The sequence below is a fragment of the Pleuronectes platessa genome, chromosome 1 (assembly GCF_947347685.1).
Source record: "Pleuronectes platessa chromosome 1, fPlePla1.1, whole genome shotgun sequence".
Lineage (NCBI taxonomy): Eukaryota > Metazoa > Chordata > Actinopteri > Pleuronectiformes > Pleuronectidae > Pleuronectes > Pleuronectes platessa.
In genome coordinates, this window is record NC_070626.1 from 26109028 (window position 1) to 26133225 (window position 24198).

The following is a 24198-nucleotide window of genomic DNA, read 5'->3' on the forward strand; positions in this document are numbered from 1 at the left end:
CCCTATAGATGCCTTGTTTCTGGCACCAAGATCCATCAGTTAATCTGTGAGAAATAAAGTCTTTCCTTTATCTTGGTTACTAACAGACAGAACTCAGAATGAAAAAAAAACATAACTTCCTTGGTAAATATTGGATATATCAGATATAGAGATAGATGAGATACGTGAGACAATCAGAGAGGAGATAAAAGACTGTATTTCAACTGCTCACTCATCTTATGTCACAGTCAAAGCCACAATCTGTCCTGAGGGGCCATAACTGATCTGAGAACCTCTCCTGTACAGAACAAGCTCATTTGACACTTTATCAGCTGGTTATAATCACACAAGACCAAAGTCCTGACTGACGCTGGAAAAACAACTGAGAAAATACTGCAGCTTCATTCCAGACTTGACTGTGGACGTACTTCTGAAACCAGGCCAAAGGATAAAAAAAAATAAAAAATTAATATTAACATTCCGATTCCACCCAGCTGCAGATCTCTGCCTGCCCGGTCAGGCCCTTTATGTGATATGATGATTATCCAGCTCGGGCCCGGGGTGTGTTCGGACCAGCTCCCACCTGCTCAGAGGTAATTACAGTTTACAGGAACAGAACCATAACTCTGAGAGAGAGAGAGACACTGGTACCACACATAGACCAGTCTGACGTAGAGTAACACACCTGAGCACTCACTCGTACTGTATACCCCCCCCCCCCCCCCCATCACACACACACACACACAAACACACCAAGAAACACAAGTCTAACAAGCACAGATGCTCATAAAGTTGGCCTCACTTTGAGGGATTTATTGCATTCTAATAAGCATCAATGTGATTTAATACAACAGGTCATGACGATTTTTAAACAGAACAATTTAAGACTCCTGGAATCTGTAAAACGGCCGTGAAAATTATTCAATATAGAAAAATATATTAAGTCACACGTTAAGTCCCATAATCACGTTATCCCCACCAGCAAACAAAGACATTAACCGAGTTACACGCTCAGTCTTGGAATTGAAGAATCTCTAAGTGTTTGTATAATATACATGTGAGCTCAGAGGTAGACCACAGGGATTGAATAAAACATTTCCATATAACCAAAAAGGTACAACCCTGGAAAACCTGCTCAAAGACAACAATTGGTCCTTTAAATGAAAATCTGCTGTTTAGACGTGAAAACTGACAACAGATATTTTACGTTTTCCCTTTAATTAAACAGGTTGAACTTCGTGACTGATCAATATCCAAGTGTTATTATATCTCAATATACAGCCGGGGTCCAAAAAAGTGCAACCGCTCCACCGAATATTATTTTTTAAAAAACCACAACGCGTCACTTTCACGCATTCTGAGGCAAATCATCGACATTTATTGCATCGCCATATTTCTGTGTCTCAGACGAAGCTGTTAACCGACCGGGCGATCAGGAAGAACTAGAACAACTCTGTGTGTGGTAAACATGCTTCTCTGGACTTTGTGTTTTTGGAAGAACGCCAGGCTCTCAGGCTGATGTCTCCAGCTCATCACAGTGCAATGTGTGTCATGCTGCAGTTCCAGTCCGGGGTGTGTTCCACAGGGTGTGTTTTGTGAATCACGTTTGGTAACATGACGGGGGGGGGAAAAACGAATGGAAACACACAAAACAATCCACTTAGATAAGATCGGGAGGAAATGAAATAGTTTGAAATCAACTGAGAGAAACGAAGTCTTCTGTGAATTGAAAAGACATCGGATAGTTCTGTGGGACAGAGAAGCTGAAGGGGGGGGGGGGGGGGGGGATTTGGCCTTGATTTCAAACACGTATTCAAATGCTTTGCTGCACCTCCTCCCTACCCGGTGTGTTTACCATGCAAAGCAGTCATTTGACACCGGTATCACTCCACGACTAATCAGTTTCCAGAATCAATTCTATCAACAAACCCAACTATTACCAATAATTACACACTTGTGCCGAGATGGATGCAAAGAAATTGCGGTTGCATGCAAAGCTAATTAGACAACGTCCGTTAACATTTAAGATCCTTGGATTGTTTTTTTGTTTTTTAAATCTTGTTCTTAGCACGCCTGCATGAGGCTTCAAGATGAACAGAGTTTCTCCTGTTGGAAGATTAAAGTTCTATAATTCTGCTGGCTCAGCGTATCCAAGGTGGCCGTTCTGTGTTGTGTTGTTGTTCAGTCTCTCGTGGCCTCTGTGTCCTCCTCATAGGCCCTGTTGTCGTAGCGGTGCTGATGTCCCTCTGGGTCGGTGGACGCCGGGCCGGTCAGCGGGACTTCGTAGAGCGCTTCTCCTCCTGCCACCGTGATCACAGTGACCTCTTCTGGCGAGTGATCGGAAATGCTGTCCTTGGTCTCATCCTCGATCCCCAGGGCCTTCAGGATGTCACACTTGCACATGGGACAGGTCCTCCTCTCCAGCAGCCAGGGCTCGATGCAGGGCTTGTGGAAGATGTGGTCGCACGTGAGCACCGTCACCACGTCTCCCACCCGGTAGGACTCGATGCACACGGCACACATGTGGGAATCGGACGCGGTCTCCTCGTCGTCCCTCTTGAGCGTGCGCAGCTGGAGGCGGCTGATGGCCTTCTTGGCCTCGGACTTCAGCCTCCTGTCGTAGCTCTTCTGCTGCCTCATGCTGTACAGACGATTTGCGGAGATGAACCCAAAGTAGGCGATCGAGGCGGCTGTCACGATGAAGAAGGCGATGGACAGGAAGTAAAGCCAGTAGGTGTCCATCCAGGGTCCATGGGGGCTGCCCACTATAATGGCCATTCGCACATTTGTCCCATTCTCCACCAACTTGAAGACCTCCAGGCCCTGAGAATTGCCGATCATGATAGCCACGGTCTCACCTGTACCCGTGTGGGACATGTGAGTGGTGCTGTCGCCGCTGCCGTCCACATTGTACACCACCACGCCAGCTGCTCCGAGACGCCTGGCAGCGTTGATCTTCTCGCTGAAGGTACAGTTGCCCCGTTTGACCAGGGCTATCCAGTCGCTGGCATTATGCTTGTAGCCAGGATCCGGCCCACATCCCTCGGGGTCCCTGGTGGGAAGCCTAACAACACCTGAGACTCCCTCCAGGGGAGAGTTACGACCGAACACGCCACACTCGCACTTTTTGTCCACGGTCTTGTTGTCGTTATCGGTATAGCTTATTTTCACCTCGGCCGTCCAGAACACGAAGGCAGCAGAAAGGTGAACGAGCCCTGACAGACACAGCAGAAGCAGCAGAGGGTGTTGTGTCGTCTCACCCATGGTAACGCTCTCCTGAAAACAACAGGCAAACTGTGTTAGCTTCCTTAGCTTCTCTTTCAAAAAGAATCCTTTGTTGCTCTGACTTGTTCCTGTTTTGTTCAATCCCCAGCGATCTGACGACTGCTGCGGTTTCAGCCAACCTGCCGTCCTCGGTAATCTGATCCGAGCCTCTGGTAACACAACACGAGCTCTGCGTCAGCCACTCACCTCTTGTTATCTTCCTGAACCTTGAACAGTGAGCACTCCTCGTCGAGGGGCAGGGTGCTGGTATTCAACAAGTTGAAGTGCACATAAAAAAAACACAGACCTGCTGTTTCCAGAGCCAAGGAACAACGTGCGAGGAGGCAAGACGCGATAAGCCCGTGATATGGACGTGTGGCCATAGGTCAGAAACCCAGTAAAACTAAGAAAAGCAGCTGACTTCCCCTTGTGTAACGATGAGTAAGGCAACTGGACGGGTTTGTCTGGTCTGACTGGTTTCCTTCCCCTTTTTGTTTGTGAGCGACCTCACTGTCAAAAGCCAAGTGACAAGTGGTACTCCTCCAACTCCTGCTGTTACACTCCATTAGACTAAATATAGGTTTCCACCTTATACCTACAAGCGTATTCCACACAGCCAGCATACCATTGACAACTGAGCTGGGACAGACTGGTGTCAAGTTTCCATTGTATCTCCTTACCCTCAAGTGAAAGCACACACACACACTCACACACAGACACACACTCACACACAGACACACACACACACACAGACACACACTCACACACAGTCACACACACAAACACATACACAGAGAGAAGCTTCCACTGACAAATGAGATGGAAAAGTTTCCTTCCACACAGACACACACACAAACGCACACAGAAACATACACAACTCTATTGAATAATATATCTCACTGGCACAAAAATGTGTGAATAAAAGAGAGCCTGGTATTTATTCTTACTTCAGCTCACACTCCTTGATAACAGGAACAATAGAGCTGCTATGACCCTTTAAGTCCCTGAAACTGAAATAATAACCTTACACACAGCAGGAAGTCAAACACCAGTACCTGTACCATATTATCTCAAGATAAAAATTGTTAAGTTTTCCATTATAAAAATATTCCACCACGAGGAAGTGAATTCATGCGTCACATTTACAAGATATTCTCTCAGACTTTGTGCTCCAATAAAAACCTGTTTGGTAAAAGGTTTGGTCCAAGATCATAAACCTGCAGCAATAATAAGTTATTGTTACCAAAGCCACTCAGAAAGCAAGGCCTAAACTGTGAACTCTGAATAATAACAGCAATATTCTAACTATTTATACTATCAATAAGGTTATTTTGTGTAAAACATTAGCTTAAGTAGTACTCAAATTAATCAAAATACAATAACATAAAAATACAGCAAAATAAATCCACAAGTAGCATGAAAACTCAGAATCGACTTTTAAACAAATAACTTAAACCTTATCACAGAAATAACTGTACAAACAAATACAGATCAATATGTTATAGCTGCAAATATTGTGAAATATTCGATTTTTTTTTAAATAAATTACTTTTTATAAATCAAAATCAAGCTATGACTACAATGCATATTTTAGTTTGACTGTGTCCATGTTATTATCTATTTCATCAAGTCGTGTTTATTGATGTGTTTATATAATGTTGCTCACACAAACACTACAAGATGACGTAAGAAAAACGAAACAAATTGATAACAAGTAACACACGGGGGCGCCATTTACTAGCTGCTCTGTACTGTTGTGTATTGGAGAGTGAAAACAACAGTTTAACTTAGAGTAGAGATGCACGTGCAGCCTAACATGGAGGATGCACTGGACCAAAACAAGATTCATCATCATCATCATCATCATCATCATCTTAAAACCTCCTGTTAGGTGAGTTTCCTTTGTGTGAACTGCTCCTTCAACCTGCACATGACCTCTGCTCTGTCCTGCAGTGAAGTGTCATTGAATTAAAAAGTAGAATAAGAGACTCACCAGTTTGTCAGTGGACGGATGTGTGACTGCCCATCAGCTCCCAGTGTCCTCAAGAGGAAGGTGACCTGAAGTGAGCACATGTCTGCTGCTCTGTGGGCTGTGTGGCAAGTTGGGGCATGTCCACACTAGCCCGGTAGCCTAACCCCCCCACACACACACACACACACACACACACACAAATTGGAAAAAGAGAGAGAGAGGCAGGGGGGACATTCAATTGATTGATTGGTTTGATCGACCATACAAAAAACTTATTCAACTGCAAACACAAAATCTCCAAGGAGCAGAAAGAGGAGGAGTCTCACATGATCTGATCCTCTTTCACAGGACATGAATAAAGAAAGCAAATAATTCAATAAAATGTAAATAGCTGCAGGCCATCACAGTCCCTCACCTCCCTCTGTTGGCTCTTACGTCAATTATTTACCTTACACAAAAAAACGAAATAAAAAAAAACGAATAAAAAAAAACTTGTTTTCAATATTAATGTTACAGAAACTTTATTTTTGGCCCCACAAGTCAGCATGATGTGATTTTATAAACTTTATACCATCATAATTAATCTCTTTATACTATAAACAGATTGAGGTCACCACCACGTTAATGAAACCTGGACCACACACAGGTTTTCACAGGTTTTCCTTTCAAGACTTTGCATTGACTTTCTATTTATTGTGAAAAGCCAAACAAACTCTTTATCCCTCATCTTAACAAGGACCACAATTCACACCTTGACCCTAAACTAACCTGAACACACACATGAGGTTTACTGGTCCAGACAAGAGTGCACTGGTCCAGACATGAGGTGTACTGGTCCAGACAAGGTCGGTGGTGCTTGTGCTGGAAAAAAGGTCCCTAACACATGTATTGTGATTGATGTGTGGGAGTTAAAAACATTACTTTCTGTTGCTTCAGGAAACATTTGTAAAACTCCTCATCCAGCAGGTTGTTCCCTCAACTGTCGCCATGATGCGCGTCACGGATGTCACGTGACAGCTCCGTGCGCTTCTGCGCTGAAGGGATCAGAGCCGGAAGTCGACGAACCCGAGGGACTCGACAGTCCACTCTTTTATTAATCCGTCCGTCCGTCCATCCATCATCCATCCATCCGTGAGTCCAACCATTCCTCCAGCCACATCAACTCAAATTTAAAATAAATGAATGGATGATAATTACTCAATTGATTCATTAATTCATAATAGATACATTATTTGGATAGATAAATAGTTTTCTATAAAACGTATTGAACAATCCCTTATCTAGTCTATGTTTATAAATACATGTATAAAGTTTTTGCTATTTTTATTATTTGTTATTTTCATGTTCATGGTTGCACAAACAAACCACAGCAAAGCCACTGTATGTGTTAACCTACTCATCATTAAACCCTGATTCTGATTCTAATGCTGAGATGGATAGATAGATAAATAGATAGATAGATAGATAGATAGATAGATAGATAGATAGATAGATAGATAGATAGATAGTATAAATTTAGTTGCACATCCGGGTTCGTTTATGTTTTATGTTGTTTGTGTATCCCATTAATTGATTTGAAGCGAGAGAACGAGCAAGGGAGAGAGTGAGAGGCACACACACACACACACACACACCAGCAGAGAAAGAGAGAGAGAGAAAGAGAGAGAGAGAGAGAGAGAGAGAGAGAGAGAGAGAGACTCACATTTAACGAGCTAAACTCATATATACATGTGAGTTACTGATTTGATGAAGGATTATATAAACAGGATACTTCTGAATATTGATTGGCAGGTGTATTTGTGTTTAAAATCCCTGACCACAGTGGACAAATAATACAAACTCATTTTCCACAGCTGTTTTGATGTGGGTCTGTGTGGGGGGGGGGGGGGGGGGGGGGGCCTCAGGCTGCAGTGTGTGTGTGCAGGTCGACTGGAATGACTCACAACTCGTGATCCCCCACTCTTGGTAGAGCTCAGACCTTAAAAGAAGCTTTCTACCCCAATAATCCCTCCTGTGTGCAGCTTGTAGTCGTAGAGTAGAGTTAGCTGCTTCCAGCTTCCAGCCCACATCCACAGCAGAACACACACACACACACTCACACTCACACATGAGTCCTGGGAACAATCACTGATTTCCACTCTTGATAACCCAGGATGAATAAGGTGGCACCTCTGCAGAAAAAGAGGAGAAAGGATTTTATCCCTTACTTTCTGGGATTCGTGATATTTTTGTATTGCACAGTTCATCTTGTGTACTTCACAGCAAACACAGCTCAGGACACTCACTCCTCCAGGGTGCGCCGGGCTCTCGGTAAGAAAACTATAACTTCTTACTCCTGTCAATTTGTACACTGTCTTGAAATCTCCTATAACGTTATATTCTAATGTTTGTACAGTGTCATTATAAGTGTTTTACAGAGGTAGATAGATAGACAGATAGATAGATAAATAGATAGATGGATAGATAGATAGATAGATAGATAGATAGATAGATAGATAGATAGATAGATAGATAGATAGTTAGATGGATAGATAGATATCATCAATTTAGTCTCAAATATCAATTTCTTTTTTTTCTGTGGTGTTATAACTTCATTGTTTGTATTTTTAATTATTAAAATCTGCGATAATTGGACTAAACTAGTGAACTAGTGTCTTGAATTCACCTATAATGTTATATTCTAATGTGTGTACAGGGTCATTATAAGTTTTTTATGGAGATAGATACAGACAGATGGACAGATAGATAGATAGATAGATAGATAGATAGATAGATATCATCAATTTAGTTGCACCTCTTTTTATATGTTATAACTCGATTACTTGTATTTTTTTTACTGTAAATCTGCCGTTATGCGTCTCAACTTGTGTGCTGGTTTTTATTTTGATGTGTAAAATTTAATTTTCTATTCTCATGTAGTTTTTCTAATGTTATCAGAAAAGAAAAAAAGAGAAATGAGTTGTGGCTCAGTCAGTGTGACGGTGTTTGCTCTGGGAGCGACACACGTCTTAGTGGCATGAAACACCGTGTAAGTGCCATGACGAGAGAAACCTCGAGCCCCAGGCTGTGTGGAGTGATGACCCCTGTGTGTGTGTGTCTATGTGTGTGTGTGTCTTCAGAGAATGAGACGGAGTGCATCTCACCACAGTCCTCGGAGTTCCCTGATGGCTTCTTCACGGTGCAGGAGAGGAAGGACGGAGGCCTCGTCATTTACTTCCTGCTCATCTTCTACATGCTGCTGGCTGTGGCGATTGTCTGTGATGATTACTTCCTGCCGTCTTTAGAAGTGATCAGCGAGCGTGAGTGACGTGAAACCCCCGATGTACAACGTGTGTGTGTGCTTTACAGGGCTGGGGATCAGGCTAGCCCCAGATTCCAACTCACTTCAATATATTCTACTAGCCCCTTTTATGCATGGGCTGAAGTTTTATGGTTCATTTGCAATTAACAGTTATTGTTGATTTCCGAGTTTGCATTGTTGAGTTTTCCTGTTGTTTCATGTGCACCATGTAAACGATCACGTGATGTCTGTGTCTCCTGTGTCTCTCAGGTCTGGGGCTGTCTCAAGATGTCGCAGGAGCCACCTTCATGGCGGCTGGGAGCTCGGCACCAGAGCTGGTCACGGCCTTTCTGGGTAATCTTGAATTAGAACTATAATCACAACCAGTGATGATGTTGATGATGATGTCAGGACTGTGGCCTGTGATCAGGACTTTATTCCTCAGAGCTAACATTCCCTCTTCCTGCTTGTTTAGGGGTGTTTGTGACGAAGGGAGACATCGGGGTCAGCACCATCGTGGGGTCGGCCGTCTACAACCTGCTGGGGATCTGCGGCCTATGTGGAATCTTGGCCTCCATGGTACATCATCACAACACTCAGACAACGATCACTCACCTATTTGGTCAAAGCCGCAGAGTCATCGTGTGCATGGCGTTTTTTCCCCCGAGTTATAAAACCATTTATTTTTGTTTCCCCTTATCAGGCCGGGCGTCTCAGCTGCTGGCCACTGTTCAGGGACTGCCTGGCCTATGCCATCAGTGTGTCGGCTGTTATTGCTATCATCTCCGATAACAAGGTCTACTGGTGAGTGTGTGTGTGTGTGTGTGTGTGTGTGTGTGTGTGTGTGTGTGTGTGTGAGTGTGTGTGTGTGTGTGTTTCTGTGCGCTGGCTTGACATCCAGATAGCACGGTATCATCGGGATTACACGATCCTTAAAGCCCTTCACCGCTCTCAGGTGCAGGGCGGCAGTAAAAGACTCGGTCAGTTAGAGATGTTTATTGCATCTTGGGACACTGAGAACAACAATTGAAAATAGATCACAAAACAACCGTGACTCACCGACAGAACACGGCAATGACCCTTAAATCAGACACCAGCACATCATAAAGACAGAAGCTGCAGCGACCGGCCGTGTTTGTAAACCATCTTAACGTGCGCTGGAATTACTGGTTCCGGTTTCGTGTAAAAGTACATTTGATGTACAATAAAAAAGGAACTGGAATAAATAAAAGCACCAAACATGACTAAAGAGAAATACTAAATACCCTCAGGAGATTTTTGAAGTATATTTCCAAATTCTATAAGCATATGCATTTGATAAGGTGCTTCCAGACCTATTGACTCCATTTCACAGCCCTTGGTCACTAATGGAGTTTGCTCTGATGTTATCATGTGGCCGAGGTCCTGTACTTAGGTCACAGAATGACACCTGACATCTAGGTCAAGGGGTTTCAGTCAAGAGGTCAGCAAGATAACACAAAAACCACCAGACAGATTAGAGTATAACTTGGTGGAGGGAAGCAGTTTGGGTCAGGGAAGAGACCATTACAGATTCAAGGGGGTGGATGTAGGGTTTGTTTGTTTGTTTTTTCTTTAACATTGTAAGATAGGTTGTTATTTCAACATTTTCATGGATCTTAATGAAAAAGATTCAGAGTAAAATCTGGATCTAGTGAATTTAACGGTGGATTCTCAAGGGGACAGTTGGGTCTTGCTCTTGAGTTCCATTCTAGTTCCCTGTTATATCTGTCCCCGAGGTCAGTCCTGGAAGGTGAAGCTCAAACTATGCATCTTGTTCTCAGGTACGACGCGGCCTGCCTGCTGCTGGTCTACGCCGTCTACATCGTGGTGCTGTGCTTCGACCTCCGCATCAGCGAGTTCTTCATCAGGAAGCTGAGCCCCTGCTGCAGCTGCCTGGGCAAAGGGTCGGGGGAGAAGACGGAGACGCAGCCTCTGATTGGCTGGAGCGACGACACCAGCCTGCGCGTGCACAGCCGCTCCAGGACGGACAGCGGCATCTTCCAGGACGACTCGGGCTACTCTCAGCTGTCCCTCAGCCTGCACGGCCTCAACGAGATCCCTGAAGGTAGGAACCCACTTCTTTGTGACCGTGACCCCTCGATGACACACAAGGCCACACATTGACCCACAACCTGTCCTTTTCTGCTCGTGTCCCAGTGGAGCATAAGAGTGTGTTCACCGTGCCGGAGAGCGACTGGAAACGTATCTTCTGGGTTCTGTCCCTGCCCATCATCGCCCTCCTCTTCCTCACCGTGCCCGACTGCAGGAGGAGGTTCTGGAAGCGATGGTACATGGTGACCTTCTTCATGTCGGCGGTGTGGATCTCAGGGTTCACGTACCTGCTGGTGTGGATGGTCACTGTGGTCGGTAAGAAACTCACAATCTCTACATTTCAGTTTCGGCCGCCGCAACTTAGCGTAAAGCATCCCATCGCTCACGGGCCTCTGGGGATCACAAGTGTTTGGAACTTGTGAGAAAAATGTGGGATTTGCAGAGTAGAATCACATGTTGGTCTGCTGGCTAATTCCTGAGATGCCATTGTCCTGGAGAGTTGAGAGGGGGGGGGGGGGGGGGTAGTTATTGTAGCTCCAGAGGACCATGTGCCCCTGGTGGCGGATTACAGCCCGCTTCACCCTTAAGGAAACGGTCATGTGAGCAGTGGGGTGTATGTGTAGAGCTAACCCACAGGCACAGCTTCCCCCTCCACCCACAACAGAGACGCAAACTGTACGACTGACCTCAGATCAGGCTGAAAGCACAACTTCCTCATGTGACTGTGGTCGTTCTACTGAAGAATAATGAGGTTATTATCCTGTAGTCGTCAGACAGGCTCACATGGACACAACGTTGAGTCTTATGAAAGAAGGAGCAGGCATGAGACCCACCAGGTACAACTCACACATACAGTCTGTGTGTGTTTCTGTGGCTCGGAGCTGTACAGCAAAAAAACTCCCCATCATCATCATCACTGTGAGTGAATAAGAGACGACTGAGCCAAATAACATCAGTTTGTCTGAGGAGCTTCACTGTGGCCTCCGGTCAGAGACGCCTCGAAAGACACGAGACCATGTTCCTTGACATTTATAAGAATGTGGACTGTGTTGGTGGTGGTGGAGGAAGTACTCATTCATTTAAGTTAAAGTATACTTGTAAAAAGAAATGTATAAAGTAAAAGTAGCACTTTTAACTTTTCCACTTGAGTAAAAGTTAAATTACTTAGTGTTTACTACATCATCATGGCCGAGTCTCGCCTCTAACAAATCCATTTCATACTATTTCTTCTTCACTCGTGAGTGATGCTGCTGGTGCAGGAGGCGGGGCCTAATGTGACCTGCCCGTTCTGATTGGCTCAGTGAACCAGTTCCCCTCTTGTTATGGTTTTCTTTTTAAATGTATAAAAATTTGTGAACGTGTAACTTAGTTGAGTAGAAGTAAAGATATATGCTGATGTATGCAGTGGACTAAAAGTAAAAAAATATATATCTAAAAATGAAATCTACTTAAGTTAAGTACAGATACATTAATAATGTACTTACGTAGAGTTACAAAGTAAATGTACTTTGTAGCATTCCACCACTGGTGCCATATACAGGAGCTGGTATTCAGGAAGTACACACCTTAAACCTGCTGGGTTAAGTTAACCTCAGATTATCTAATGTACTATATTATTTAGGCTAAACTTGCAATAAAGATTAAAGATAACGTCTCATACATGACAATAGCACAAAATGTGAGGGACACCTTCACTTTACATGTAACTGAACCAATAAAAGGTGAATAAACTATTACTGATTAAGATTGTGTTATGTGGCAAGAGTTCTGCTGGAGTTTTGCTGTCATTTCAAATCCTGGAAAGAGAATTCAGGAATGACGAATGAACCCCATCACCAACAATCTGCTATTTTACGGGGGAAACTGATTTGTATTTGTTTGGTTTGATCTCAACAAAGGTGAAACCCTCGGTATCCCCGACACAGTCATGGGACTCACTCTGCTCGCTGCTGGAACCAGTATCCCCGACACTGTGGCCAGTGTGATGGTGGCCAGAGAAGGTAAATGTTAACGTCACCTTTTAACAGCTGCAGTTGATGGTGGTCTCGTTTAATGTAAAATGAACAGAAATAGCTGCTCATTAACATTAATTCATGGTTTAACTGATACAAAGATGTAGCAGCTGAGATCAGCTTCTATTTATACTAACATTTAAGTGGTAATTTTGTATATTTCATGGATTTTTACTTGTAAACTTGAACAGTTCTGTGAGTAGACACTTGTATCTTAAGCTGTGAACGTGTTTTCTGTTGAACAGGTAAAGCTGACATGGCCATGTCCAACATCGTGGGCTCTAATGTGTTCGACATGCTCTGTCTGGGCCTGCCCTGGTTCATCAAAACGGTCTTCGTGGACACGGTGAACCCTGTGGAGGTCAACAGCTCCGGACTCGTCTTTATTTCCTGCACACTCCTCCTTTCGATCGTATTCCTTTTTGGAGCCGTCCATCTGAATGGATGGAAACTGGACTGGAAGCTGGGAGTGGTTTCGCTCTTCTGCTACATCCTCTTTGCCACTCTGGCCATCCTGTACGAGCTGGGGATCATTGGGAATAATCCCATAAGGCTGTGCAGTGACTGAGGTCCGGCCTTCTCAGGACTCGAGACATATTTTCTGAGACTCCATTCATCCATAAACACAACAGAAATGTTAAGCTTGTAAATCTTCAAAAAGTCAAAACAAGGAGGCGTGGCTCCGCTCACAGAAACCGAGCCGTGGCAGAACTGTGCTGGTCACATCTCAGGAGGAGGATGATCTCTGTAAGCAGTTGCTTTCACCACAGGTGGCAATGTACCAAAGATCATTTTCTTGCGGGCCCTTGCTCAGATCCAGAACAGGAAGTTATCATATGATAATAACCTGTCATCACGTGCTGAGATGTCTTCAATCTTACTCAAGGCCCATAAATGAGAAATGTGCCGTTTCATGAAGTGACCGCCGGGTTCAAAGACATTCAAAACTGTGAAGTCATTGTAGGAAATTAAAAAAAAGATGTCAACAAGACTCATGTGACCTTGTCCTCTGTCTAAGTGGGTGAGTGACTAACAACAAAAGAGGCATCATCTACAAAGTCCTGATAAGCTTTATGAGCATTGCTGCCTGCAGGGAAGAGTAAAGGAATGAGCCATAAATGGTTAAAAAACGAAAAAAAAAAAAAAAAAACTTTCCGCTCCTCTTCAGTTACCTAAAGAAACTCTTTATCAGTTGTTTATAATTAACTCTGAAGCTCACATGAACTTCAGACACTGACAATAAGGCCATTAAGACGAAAGGTATTCATCAGTTTTTCCTGAAACAAAACCACTAATCATCGAGCTCTTGGAATTAGAAAATCAGAGGATTTTTTATTTAGTGTTGGATCCGATTAAATTCAACACACCCAGTTCCCACTGTATTCCAATGACTGCTTCAATAATGAATGTATAACTTCCCTTCTTTCTTAGGGCCACTGTGTGGCAGTGTTGAGCAATAATAGTCCAAACCTAAGGGTCATTAGACACTGTGATGAACTTTGATCTCAGGAAATATGACAACAAGCACATTTAAAAATTAAAAAGTTTATTTGTTAAAACAAACTGCCTGACAAATTAAAAAGGGTTTACAAAACAAAACTGCTATGAAGTATATATAAACAAACCAAAAAAAACATTTGAAACAGTGGACATGAGTAGATATGAAGTAATTGTGTTTTTAAAACAAAACAAAAGCTCATTGGCGAAAGGGCTGAATGTGGAAGTGTGTTAGAATGACTTCTACAAAAGCTCTAGGCGTTGCGATCGATACGCACGTCCACCTCTCGGCCGTTGATCTTGGTTCCGTTCATCATCCTGCAGGCTTGGTCGGCGCTCTCTGCAGAGTCGAATCTCACCGTTCCACAGCCCTTTGACTTCCCGCCCTCCATCTTGATCTCTGCGAACATCACCTGGCCTGCAGAACACGACAGAGCAATGGATGAATCTCGAGGCCACAATATCTCACACAGTGTAGATCAGTTAAAGACTGACATCCATGCATCTATATCAATGGGGAAATCTTCTGTTTGAGTGGTATGTTTTAAATAATGTGTAAGGTTTTTGCTAATGCACCAGCAGTAAAAACCAGTACTGAGGAAAAGACTTACCACAGAGACTGAACTTCTCTTTCAGCTTTTGCCAGGTCAGATCATAGGACAGCTGCAACACAGATTTATAATTTAATCCATATGATTATCACAGGAAAGACAATAATCTACTGGGATATACAACAGATATTTTACTGATCTTAGTAAAGAGAAAGCGTAAATTGTGTCACAAAAGGAATCAAAGCACTAAGAAAATGAAAGTATCCATTACATGGTCATTAGGTGAGTGTAGGATTGTAGTTATAGAACCATCTCTAGAACACTCCATTCTGAACTCCCTGTACTAACGAAGGTCTCAGGTGTCAAACCCACACTTACATTTCTCACAAAGATCTGACAGCCGGCCTTGGACCCAGAGCCTCTGTCGGACATGCCCCCTCCGCCCATGTGGCTCGGCCCCCCGCCTCCGTAGCCGCCAAAGCCACGGTTCATGTCCATTCCTGACATGCCCATACGGTCGAAGCCAGAGCCCATGCGGTCCGCTGACATGTTGCCCATTCCACCACCTGCAATCAGCAAACACACACACACACAATGAGAAACTAGTGTTCTGCTTATCTCAACAGAGCAGTACATACAGGTTCCAGCACAGTTCTCGTGTAAAGGCTTATCTCACATTTACACATTTTTTTTAAACAATACCTGCAACAAACTGACTCAGGAAATACTTTCTAAAATCTTTAACCATTACGTAGCTTTACATGAATTTTGTTGAATAACGTGACACCGAGGTGATGTTGTGAAACTGGGCTGACATTCCATTCCTTCAGAGCTGTTACACCGAGTACAATGACACAGTGACATTGTTTATACAGGAGGTGAAGGACTTAACTGGTTTGTTCTATTACTCACCAAACAAACATGGATGAAAGTGATCAAACAGATTATCTTGTGAACACCAACTACAGTTTGTCCAACACTTATTCCATTATGTTTAAAACTGTTTAGATAATGAATAATAAAAACTGAAGAAATTCATTAAGAAATGTGTTTTTTATTTATATATAAATAAAATTGGGATTCATTTGAATTGGCTTTGTAAAGCTTTGTTTTTATTGTTCTGCTGTATGTGTGGGGACCCAAGCATAGTGTCAGATATTCAGTGTCCAACCAAATGTGAAATATACCTGCTCTTCTGAATGTGTTTTTGCAGAATATTAGATTTAAAAAACAGTCAATTAACATTGGTGAGAAAGAGTCTTTTAGTTAAGGACGTGTTTGTTAGATCACTGTGACCTTGACAAATGAAAATTAATCTATAGGGGTCAAACGTGCTCACTGTATATGATCAATATAAGATGAAAATGTCTTTTGGGGTTTTCCGGCTCAATTAATCTTGGCCCAATCAACATGCACATTAAGTTTATTTGCTGTGGTTGGGTACCCAGTCCAATCAATATTATATAAAAATTCAAATGTGACATCACTTGTTGCTTAGGGGATACACATCAGATTTTATGTTTTAAACTCTTTCCATTCCTTACAATTCAACAGCTGTTAATTTCATAATGAAGGTGCTTTGCAAATAGTCCTTCAGTTGGCCACGTTGTCCAACATACGTCAATGCTCTCAAGGCAGATCACTATTCATCACACTACGTGCTCACAGGCTTCATGTTGGGATACACTGAGCAAAACCAGTACTTGTGTGCTGGGGTCATCTTATTGAAGGACATTCTTTCCAAACACTACACTTCTTATTATGCATCACCCATTCAGAGAGCTGCTGAAGTTTAATCACCTCATAGTGAACTAATACTCATTGCTCCTTTTACATAATTTGTGGTGTAGCTGTCAAAGGACTATAAATGATGCAGGCTAATAACTTTCACATGTCATCAGTAGTAACGAGGTCTGTGGCTCTTCTAGACAACCTGGTAAACGACTGGTATAAAATAGATTTAGAACAGCTATGGATGGAGTATCTCATGTACCTATTCCAGCCCCCATGTGTCCCATGCCACCACTGCCCATGCCTCCTCCAAAACCTCCACCTAAAAAGGAGAGAATGCAAGTTGGTGTGGATTAGATTAAGCCATAATACAACAATGTCACAAAAGGAAAAAAATAAGTATACAACAGCATCCAAAAACTTAAATTCCGAAAACCTATCATAACTCAAACAAACTGCACAGTGGAAGTTGCACAAGCTCCTTTGTGTAACTTTGAAAGGAATTCAGGTCAATCTGTCATAAAAATATTAACTCACCCATTCCTCCATAGGAATCTCCAAACCCTCGATTCACTGGCATGTCACTGTGGCTGAAGTCTCGATCCATTCCACCCATCCCAGATCGGTACATATCTACACACAGAAACAAACAACTCATCATCAGACTGAAAGTTACCACATCAAAGTGAATCTCGGTGTCAACAGCACAACCTCGAACTAAAGCACGTCTCTGCCAAGCCGACGCAAACAAGTGCAGTTACCTCCCATCCTGCCAACTGGAGCCATGTCTCTCCCTCCAAAGCCGCCCATGTTGCCCATATTATCCATGCCCCCAAAGCCCCCGCCACCACTCATTCCTGAGAGAAGAAGCACCACGTTTCAACTTCACACTTTCCTTCAATCCAAAAAAACAAGCATGGACCAGTCTTTCACAAGCAAAGCTCATAAGTGGCATTAGACTTACCTCCTCCGAGTCGGTTCATTCCCCCATAACCTGAGGTGTCCATACCTGCGGTGGAAAACGTCAGTCAGGACACACCAGCAATCGATTATCATTTTACTTATTTTAGTCGTGTATGGAGATGTGCTGTGTGTAGTCAGATTATCGAAACACTGTGACAGTCACATCCTAACACCTTGCAGTAGAACAGTCCTGGGTTTCCGCTCTGCTCATCTTATCTCTTTAACCCAGATTGTCACTGCTGCAGGGTCAGAAGAGGAGCCACACGAGTGCCAGCAAAGGGTGGACTGTTCGTTTCAGAATGATGTTGCTTAATTCCGCCGTGTGTGTCGACCTAGTTTTTAACCTTTATAGTACGCAATATTTAACTAAACATAACAAAAGAATACTTGAGGTCACTCACCTCCAGGCCCCATGGAGCCCATGCCTCCTCCACCACTGATGCGAGGGGAGTTTATTGGCTGCCCACCTGGCCCCAGTCCCATGCCAATACCACCTAGTCCCCCTACACACAAAATACACAAGTGAAAAGTTTTAGAGCTGCAGAATGTATAGTAGAGTGGATTACTAGCCTAGGAGAATCTATACAAGATCAAACATGCTACTGACATTAATTGTAATACGCATTGGTTGAAAAGTCTGGGCACTAAAAGTAAAAGAACCATAAACCTTATCAGCAAAGCAGTGACCCTCACGAATGGAGGAAGTAAAGCTCAGAGCATATTTTATGCTGTCGGGTAGAACAGGTGTTATTTATTCACTGGTGTGGCCGGCTGTTAAATTTATGGGATATTTCCACATCTTAATTTGGTGTCCTGAGATCTTCATTTCAGTGCAGACATCCGACCTTCGGCCATTAACAAAGCTACAACTCAAGCTGACTGGCAGCTCTATTACGAGAAAAAAAAATTAACTACAGTTATTCATATTTTCTAATATCATTTTTTTAATGTGCCTGTTGATTAAATAATGTCCATAAAAACTGATCAATCACTGTATGAAGCAACATTTTAATACAATAAAAAAAAGCCCTATAAAGAAACTGTTCCTCAAATAGATTTGTTTAATGTTTAACTGCAATTGCAACCATTTCTTTCATCATGTCTTTGTGTCAAGCCGTGTGCAGATAACAAAAAGGACAATAAGTCCCCGACAGGTAAGAAAAACCCGCAAGTCACTTTGTATTTAATCTTATTAACTGTCTGATTCAGCACCGAACCTGGGACTTTCTACTATGACTAAAATATCTATAAAATGTTATCAACATTTATTTCCAGATGGGATTATGCCTCTTACACTGACAACATCCACCTTCAATTCATCGATATTACTGACGGGTGATAGCCGAGTACTCACTTGGTAACTGAGGTGATTTTTCTACTTGACAGAAATCTTCAGGTGGGAGAGATTTTTCATCCTGTAAAAGATCATAGCAAACAATTAGATTCTTTACATTTTCTGCACAAGTTATGAAAAGTTAAACAACAAAAAGTCACATACCATTTTGACATGCATCTGTCTATCAAAAAGCATCTGTCCATTGAACATGGCTGAGTTCAGAGTCAAGGAGAGGGTCACAATGAAATTCTTTAGTATTTGCTTTGTGTGCAGTTTCTATCATCTCTTCTTGGAGTCGGTTTTGAAAGGATACATATGGCCTGCACCGCCTCCAGTGATTGCTCAAAGGTCACTGTTCCCATCCCGCGGCTCTTTCCATCTTTATCCTCCTTTACATCGGCTCGTTTCACTACGCCTGCCATGCAAAACACCTCCTTTAGCTTCTTCCAGCCCACCTTGAAATCTAGCTGTAAAAAAAAAACCACAAAAAAAACCCCATTATTTTCAATTAAGCTGAAAAATCATGACAACAGACTTAGAAGTTGTGTTGATCAGTGTCCTCACATTGGCCACGAACACTGTGGTGCCCAGTCGCCCGGCCTGCAGCCCATGGATGACATCGGGTGGGATGTTGGGGTTGTTGGCGATGGAGGGGGGGACGTTCATCCCACCAGGCCCCATGTCCTGTCCACGACTTCCTGGTTGACCTCCCATGCGTTGCAGCACACGCCGGGCATGTTCCCCATCAGGGTCCTATTAAGATAGAAAACAAAACAGAAAAATATATTACTATATGTAACTTATAGACAATGTATAATTATTTGGGTTTTTTTCAGTCTCCGTTTTATTGTTACAGACTTAAATGTGGATCATCATCTGTCAGGAAATATTTTGGTGTATAATAAGAATACAATTTTAAGAATAGATGGATCTCACTTTGAATTTTGCTACAATCATTCAACTCTGCTTTGTTCTCACCTCCTTGATGTTGAGTGGCCTTCCATTCAGGTCATGCTTATTCATAGATGATATCGCCTTCTTCACAAAATCCTCATCTTTGAACTCCACCACACTGTTGAACCAGGAAAAAAGAAATGAGTCCATGCAGAGATATGTTCAAGATAAAAAAAATATAAATAGTTGTTTGAGCAAAATTTTCTTACCCACAACCCTAACCAGACAGCATCATCATTGGAGTCCAGGTAGCAGACACATCCAAAGTTTAAGGAGTGAACAGATTACAGTTAAAATCAAGACAAAGAACTAAAACATCATATATTTTATACATCAGAATATCTTGCTTCCTTCCTTTGGCCATATTTTCCCCACTGACTTGAGCCAGCAGTTTTTAGTTGCGTTTAATTTACAAGCTAGAAACAGTGATGTTAATACATATGATCTAAATAATAAACCAAAGAATTATTTGAAACTTCTTATAGTTTTAATAAAAAAATATCTGGCACTTACAGTTACCTATGCACTGCAAATTTACCTGAACATTTTTTGAACTGGACACAAAAACAAGGATGAAAATTTTAAAAGCATTAGCATAGTTTGGATTAACTATCTTAACCACAGCATAAAATTGCTGTGGCTCAACTTTACATTTATTGTATACAATTTTGGCATTTAATAATAATAAAAAAACACTACAGGATCACGACTGTTATGTTCCTCTGAAGCGAGAGCTGTGCCATAGAACAGAATTGTAAAAGTAAGATTTTGAGACATGAGGGTCAATCAATAAGACAAATCAAACAACCCACATTTCCCTTTGGAAAAAGGCCAAACAGACAAACTTTTAAACCAATTGATATGACAACAACAAAAGCAAAAGTGTACTCTTGAGATGAGTTCATTAGGCTACTTTTCCAAAAATCAACAGGACATCTCCCTTTCAAAGGAATATCAATCATTAGCCATCTATCAGGTTCTAAACACAACCTACAGTATCACCAATTCAGTAACATAGTGAGACCCAAAGGATCAGAACCTAAAAGAGCACTTGATTAATGAGAGCCTGCTGAGGGCATTTAAAACCTCGTGCAGCAAGTTGGCCACATCACTTACCCTTGACTTTCCTTCTGCATCCTTAAAGAGCTCCACGTATGTAACCTCACCAACTACATGAGACATACAAAAGGAAAAATACCAAAAGAACAAAGGAATTTAAGTCACCAAGTCTTCAAGTCGCCCGTTGGCCTTGGCAATGCCGCTACAGATGGAGATGTCCCATTAATGATCAACAGTCAGCCCAGACCAACATTCCACCAGACAACACCATGCCTTTCTGGGCAGTGACTGAGACACCCAAAGGCCAAGGCCAGAGAGAAACACAGCTACGTTAAACCTGGGAAATTCAGAAGACTTCAACATGATCAGTTTGTCAAAAGATTCCATTCATGGCAGTTGAAAGTTGTACAGCTGCCATTTGACCTTTCAAAAGGCTTTTCTTGAAATCCTCATGATTCAAAAGTAAAACATTGCAAAATTTCATTCATATAAGATTCACCTTTCAAAAGATACAACAAAAACATTCAACAATCAATTCTACAACTGGTTTGAGGTTACATTTTGGAGCTGACGATGCCATTTAACAAGTAACACTAGAACTAGGTTCATCTCACTGACACATCAGCCCAGACTAATTTAGTGTCCATCCAAAAGAATTAATTAAAACTCCAATAACCTAATATCAAACTGGGTTGGTTCCCTACTTTCTGCACTTAATACATCCAGAGAAAAGCTACAAACTAATTGACTACAACTAGAAACAGAATGCGCTATCTGAAAGTAAGCGAAAAAGGGTGAAGAACTTCTACTCAGCTGAAGAGATAGAGAGAAGGGGAGACCTCCCATCACCAGGGACTTTACCTTTCTCGCGCATTAGATCTTTAATTGCCTGCCACTTCATATCATAGGGGATATTGCTGATGAACACCCGGTTTCTATGAGCAGTCTTCTTTTCTCTTTCACCACTACTATGTTTTTCTTTGTAGGGATGATAGCGGTTTCCTCTTCGGCTCGCAGAAGACTTCTCTTTACCCTCCTGGTTTTCTTTTGGGGCCTTAGTTTCTTCCCCATCCCTGTAAAACAACAGAGACTCGTCAGTACACAGCGTATCTAAAAAAAACTAAAAAACACATACATTGGAAAATGTGTTTCCTTGTTTAAAAAAAGAACCCTTTTTCTCGTCCAAAGGAACACTCGTTTGTGCCTGTGTCTGCTTGTCTCTGTGTTTTGGTACGTGTCTCATAAACTCCAGACAAACTCTAAGCACTGCACGGTCCCAAGGACGCACTGTTTTCTTTATATGGCCATGGGAAATTAAATAAACGCATTGCAACACCAGTGTTAACCATTACAGCGCTACAAGAAAAGTGTGATGCCTTTGAAGGCTAATCTACAAGATGCTTCATTAATGTTACCATGACCCATTTCGGTGCAAGAGTGAAAGCAGCTCACTTCTGGCGTTTTTTTTAATCCAGAACATTGCTCCATGGTTGCTCTTTAAACTTGACCCTACATCCTCGGTTATGTTCAATCACCTTTTGTACGTTACAAGTATTGAATTAGTTGCAGAAGTTGTATTTGATGACGCTGGAATGGATTTCAGTAAAAAACGACCTTTACCTAACACCCTTCCATACAAAATGAATGGATCATCACTATGAAAATGACTGCGCTATTAAGCAGCATGATGTAATAAATAAAAAATTAACGGGGCTACATTTGTGTTATGAACTTTGTATGGACACGCTTAGACACCTCCACATGAATAACATTAGTTTACCTGATTTAGACACATGCTAAATTATATATTGAGACTTTCTAACGTTTCTCAAAGTTTTGTATTTTGTAATATTGTCAAGTTAATTGCATTCAATCAGGAGAAGCTGTGTGAATAGAAGAGAACATGTTTGTGTTAGCTAGCATAGATCATTAGCCATTTCAACGAACAGTGCGCCGTCTGCAGCTAAATGCTAGTTATTGTTAGCTTAGCACGATGCAACGAACACCTGTGATTAAACCAAGCAGGGGTGCTAATGCTAGCTGTCATGTGAAATCAAGTGCCACCGAGTTAAGATGTCTAACTAGCTAATGAAATCAGTGCAGCTCACAAACGCTAGCTAGCTTAAGCTAAAGCAAAAACAACCACTGATGCTAGCTCCCCGGTGGAGGATTCATCCAGTGCGTCGTGTTTTATCGAGAGAAAGAACCGGCCCTAAAAAACAAATGGACATTTTAATATCACAGCGCTGGCGTCGTGTTAGCCTCGAACCTAACATCCGGCACGCAGGTGTTTATCGGCGGCCGTGGAGGCTTAACGCACCGACACCACCTAGCATCCCCCGGACTCCATTTTGGCTAGCCCTGCTAACCTCTCCACCATGTTCACTCACGTCTTCACCCCGTTGGGAGTCTCCTCCTGGGACGTCTCGTCGGCCTCGGACTTCACGGACACGCTGGATTCTTCCGGCTTCGGTTCCTCCTCCTCGTCGGGAGTCGGAAGGTCCGCCGTGTCGAAGGTTTGCTGGTCGTCCATCGCTGCCAGATGCAAGATGCCCCCCCGACGCTACGCAGTTCAAAATGTGCAGAGGAGATCTGAGCCCATCACGCGCGACTTGGGAGCTGTTGCTAGGCAGCCCGCGAGAACAGAGCGTGACAACTCGAACTTCCGGGCGGGATTCAGGCGCCACTATAAATACCGATGTCAGGGAGTCGAACCGTTAGGGTTCCATTACCTTACTGACATGTTGAGTGAGATATGTATTTAAAGGAAAATAGTCAATGATTCTCAAGATGTTGGTAGAAAACCCTCAAAGACAGTTTATCCATTAACTTAAAGTGATTTTAAAAAAAAATTAAAATTCCATCGTTATTTCCTCATCATGATGATGCCAGTGCAGGGTGTTTGAGTCCACAAAACACTTCCTGCAGCCAAATCCAATATAGTTGAAGTTGTGACTGATTCTTCAAATGTGAAAAAACACAAAACAGAGATAAACCCATAATGGTAAATGGTTTTGTATCTATATAGCGCTTTTCCAGTCTTGATGACCACTCAAAGCGCTTTACAGTACAGTTTTACATTCACCCATTCACACACACATTCATACAGTGCATCTATACGCAGCACTTTGTTATTCTACACGGGGCCATTCAGGGTTCAGCATCTGGTCCAAGGACACTTCGGCATGCAGATGGGTCAAACTGGGGATCGAACTGCCGACCTTGGGAGGACGACCTCTCTACCCCTCAGCCACAGCCGCACATGGATCCAATCTGCGGCATTAGTTGGAGCTAGATTGCGAGTTCTTGTGACAACTTCAGCAGTAGATAGATAGATATATAGATGGATACTTTATTAATCCCGTGGGAAATTCAGATCATCCAGTAGCTTATACACTTAACACATCACTGACATACATACATAAATCACATAAATCACATACGGAGAGCATATTTGTAGATACAGGAATGGAATGCAATGTTGTGATTGGGTCAGTGTCCAGTAGGAAAGTGTTCTTGTGCAGCTG

At 42.6% G+C, this 24198-nt stretch overlaps 3 protein-coding genes across 4 annotated transcripts; 1 reads left to right on the forward strand and 2 right to left on the reverse strand.

The window, feature by feature from the left end:
• Positions 1–760: 760 nt before the first annotated feature.
• On the reverse strand, positions 761–3935 carry rnf128a (ring finger protein 128a). 2 transcript variants are annotated; one of them, XM_053429447.1, is made up of 2 exons: positions 3551–3935; positions 761–3255 (listed from the first exon to the last, which is right to left on the reverse strand). In XM_053429447.1, the coding sequence occupies exon 2, from the start codon at positions 3241–3243 to the stop codon at positions 2161–2163; it is 1083 nt and encodes a 360-aa protein (XP_053285422.1). In that variant the 5' UTR covers positions 3244–3255; positions 3551–3935; the 3' UTR covers positions 761–2160. The 2 variants fall into 2 exon arrangements, with proteins under 2 accessions (XP_053285422.1, XP_053285359.1); XM_053429384.1 differs by having other exon boundaries at positions 3451–3934.
• A 3224-nt stretch (positions 3936–7159) lies between these two features.
• slc24a5 (solute carrier family 24 member 5) lies at positions 7160–13571 on the forward strand. Its single transcript, XM_053423296.1, has 9 exons — positions 7160–7525; positions 8335–8514; positions 8766–8849; positions 8971–9074; positions 9199–9299; positions 10298–10581; positions 10674–10883; positions 12467–12568; positions 12826–13571. Exons 1-9 carry the CDS (start codon positions 7369–7371, stop codon positions 13146–13148), a joined length of 1545 nt encoding a protein of 514 aa, XP_053279271.1. The 5' UTR covers positions 7160–7368; the 3' UTR covers positions 13149–13571.
• A 538-nt stretch (positions 13572–14109) lies between these two features.
• Positions 14110–23284, reverse strand: myef2 (myelin expression factor 2). Its single transcript, XM_053420305.1, has 17 exons — positions 23062–23284; positions 21533–21744; positions 20729–20781; positions 19822–19829; positions 19637–19730; positions 19223–19411; positions 18972–19125; positions 18821–18870; positions 18677–18737; positions 17724–17825; positions 17324–17368; positions 17121–17216; positions 16897–16992; positions 16622–16681; positions 15007–15194; positions 14689–14740; positions 14110–14495 (listed from the first exon to the last, which is right to left on the reverse strand). The coding sequence occupies exons 1-17, from the start codon at positions 23202–23204 to the stop codon at positions 14332–14334; spliced, it is 1767 nt and encodes a 588-aa protein (XP_053276280.1). The 5' UTR covers positions 23205–23284; the 3' UTR covers positions 14110–14331.
• Between the last annotated feature and the right edge of the window lie 914 nt (positions 23285–24198).

Coding starts and splice junctions, on each gene's coding strand:
- rnf128a (XM_053429447.1), bottom strand. CDS start 3,243: ATGGGTGAGACGACACAACACCCTCTGCTGCTTCTGCTGTGTCTGTCA.
- myef2 (XM_053420305.1), bottom strand. CDS start 23,204: ATGGACGACCAGCAAACCTTCGACACGGCGGACCTTCCGACTCCCGAC. Junction 18,738..18,820: donor GACAGATGCATGTCAAAATG/GTATGTGACTTT, acceptor GATCTTTTACAG/GATGAAAAATCTCTCCCACC. Junction 17,217..17,323: donor AATGAACCGACTCGGAGGAG/GTAAGTCTAATG, acceptor TTCTTCTCTCAG/GAATGAGTGGTGGCGGGGGC.
- slc24a5 (XM_053423296.1), top strand. CDS start 7,369: ATGAATAAGGTGGCACCTCTGCAGAAAAAGAGGAGAAAGGATTTTATC. Junction 9,075..9,198: donor GTGGAATCTTGGCCTCCATG/GTACATCATCAC, acceptor TCCCCTTATCAG/GCCGGGCGTCTCAGCTGCTG. Junction 10,884..12,466: donor GTGGATGGTCACTGTGGTCG/GTAAGAAACTCA, acceptor ATCTCAACAAAG/GTGAAACCCTCGGTATCCCC.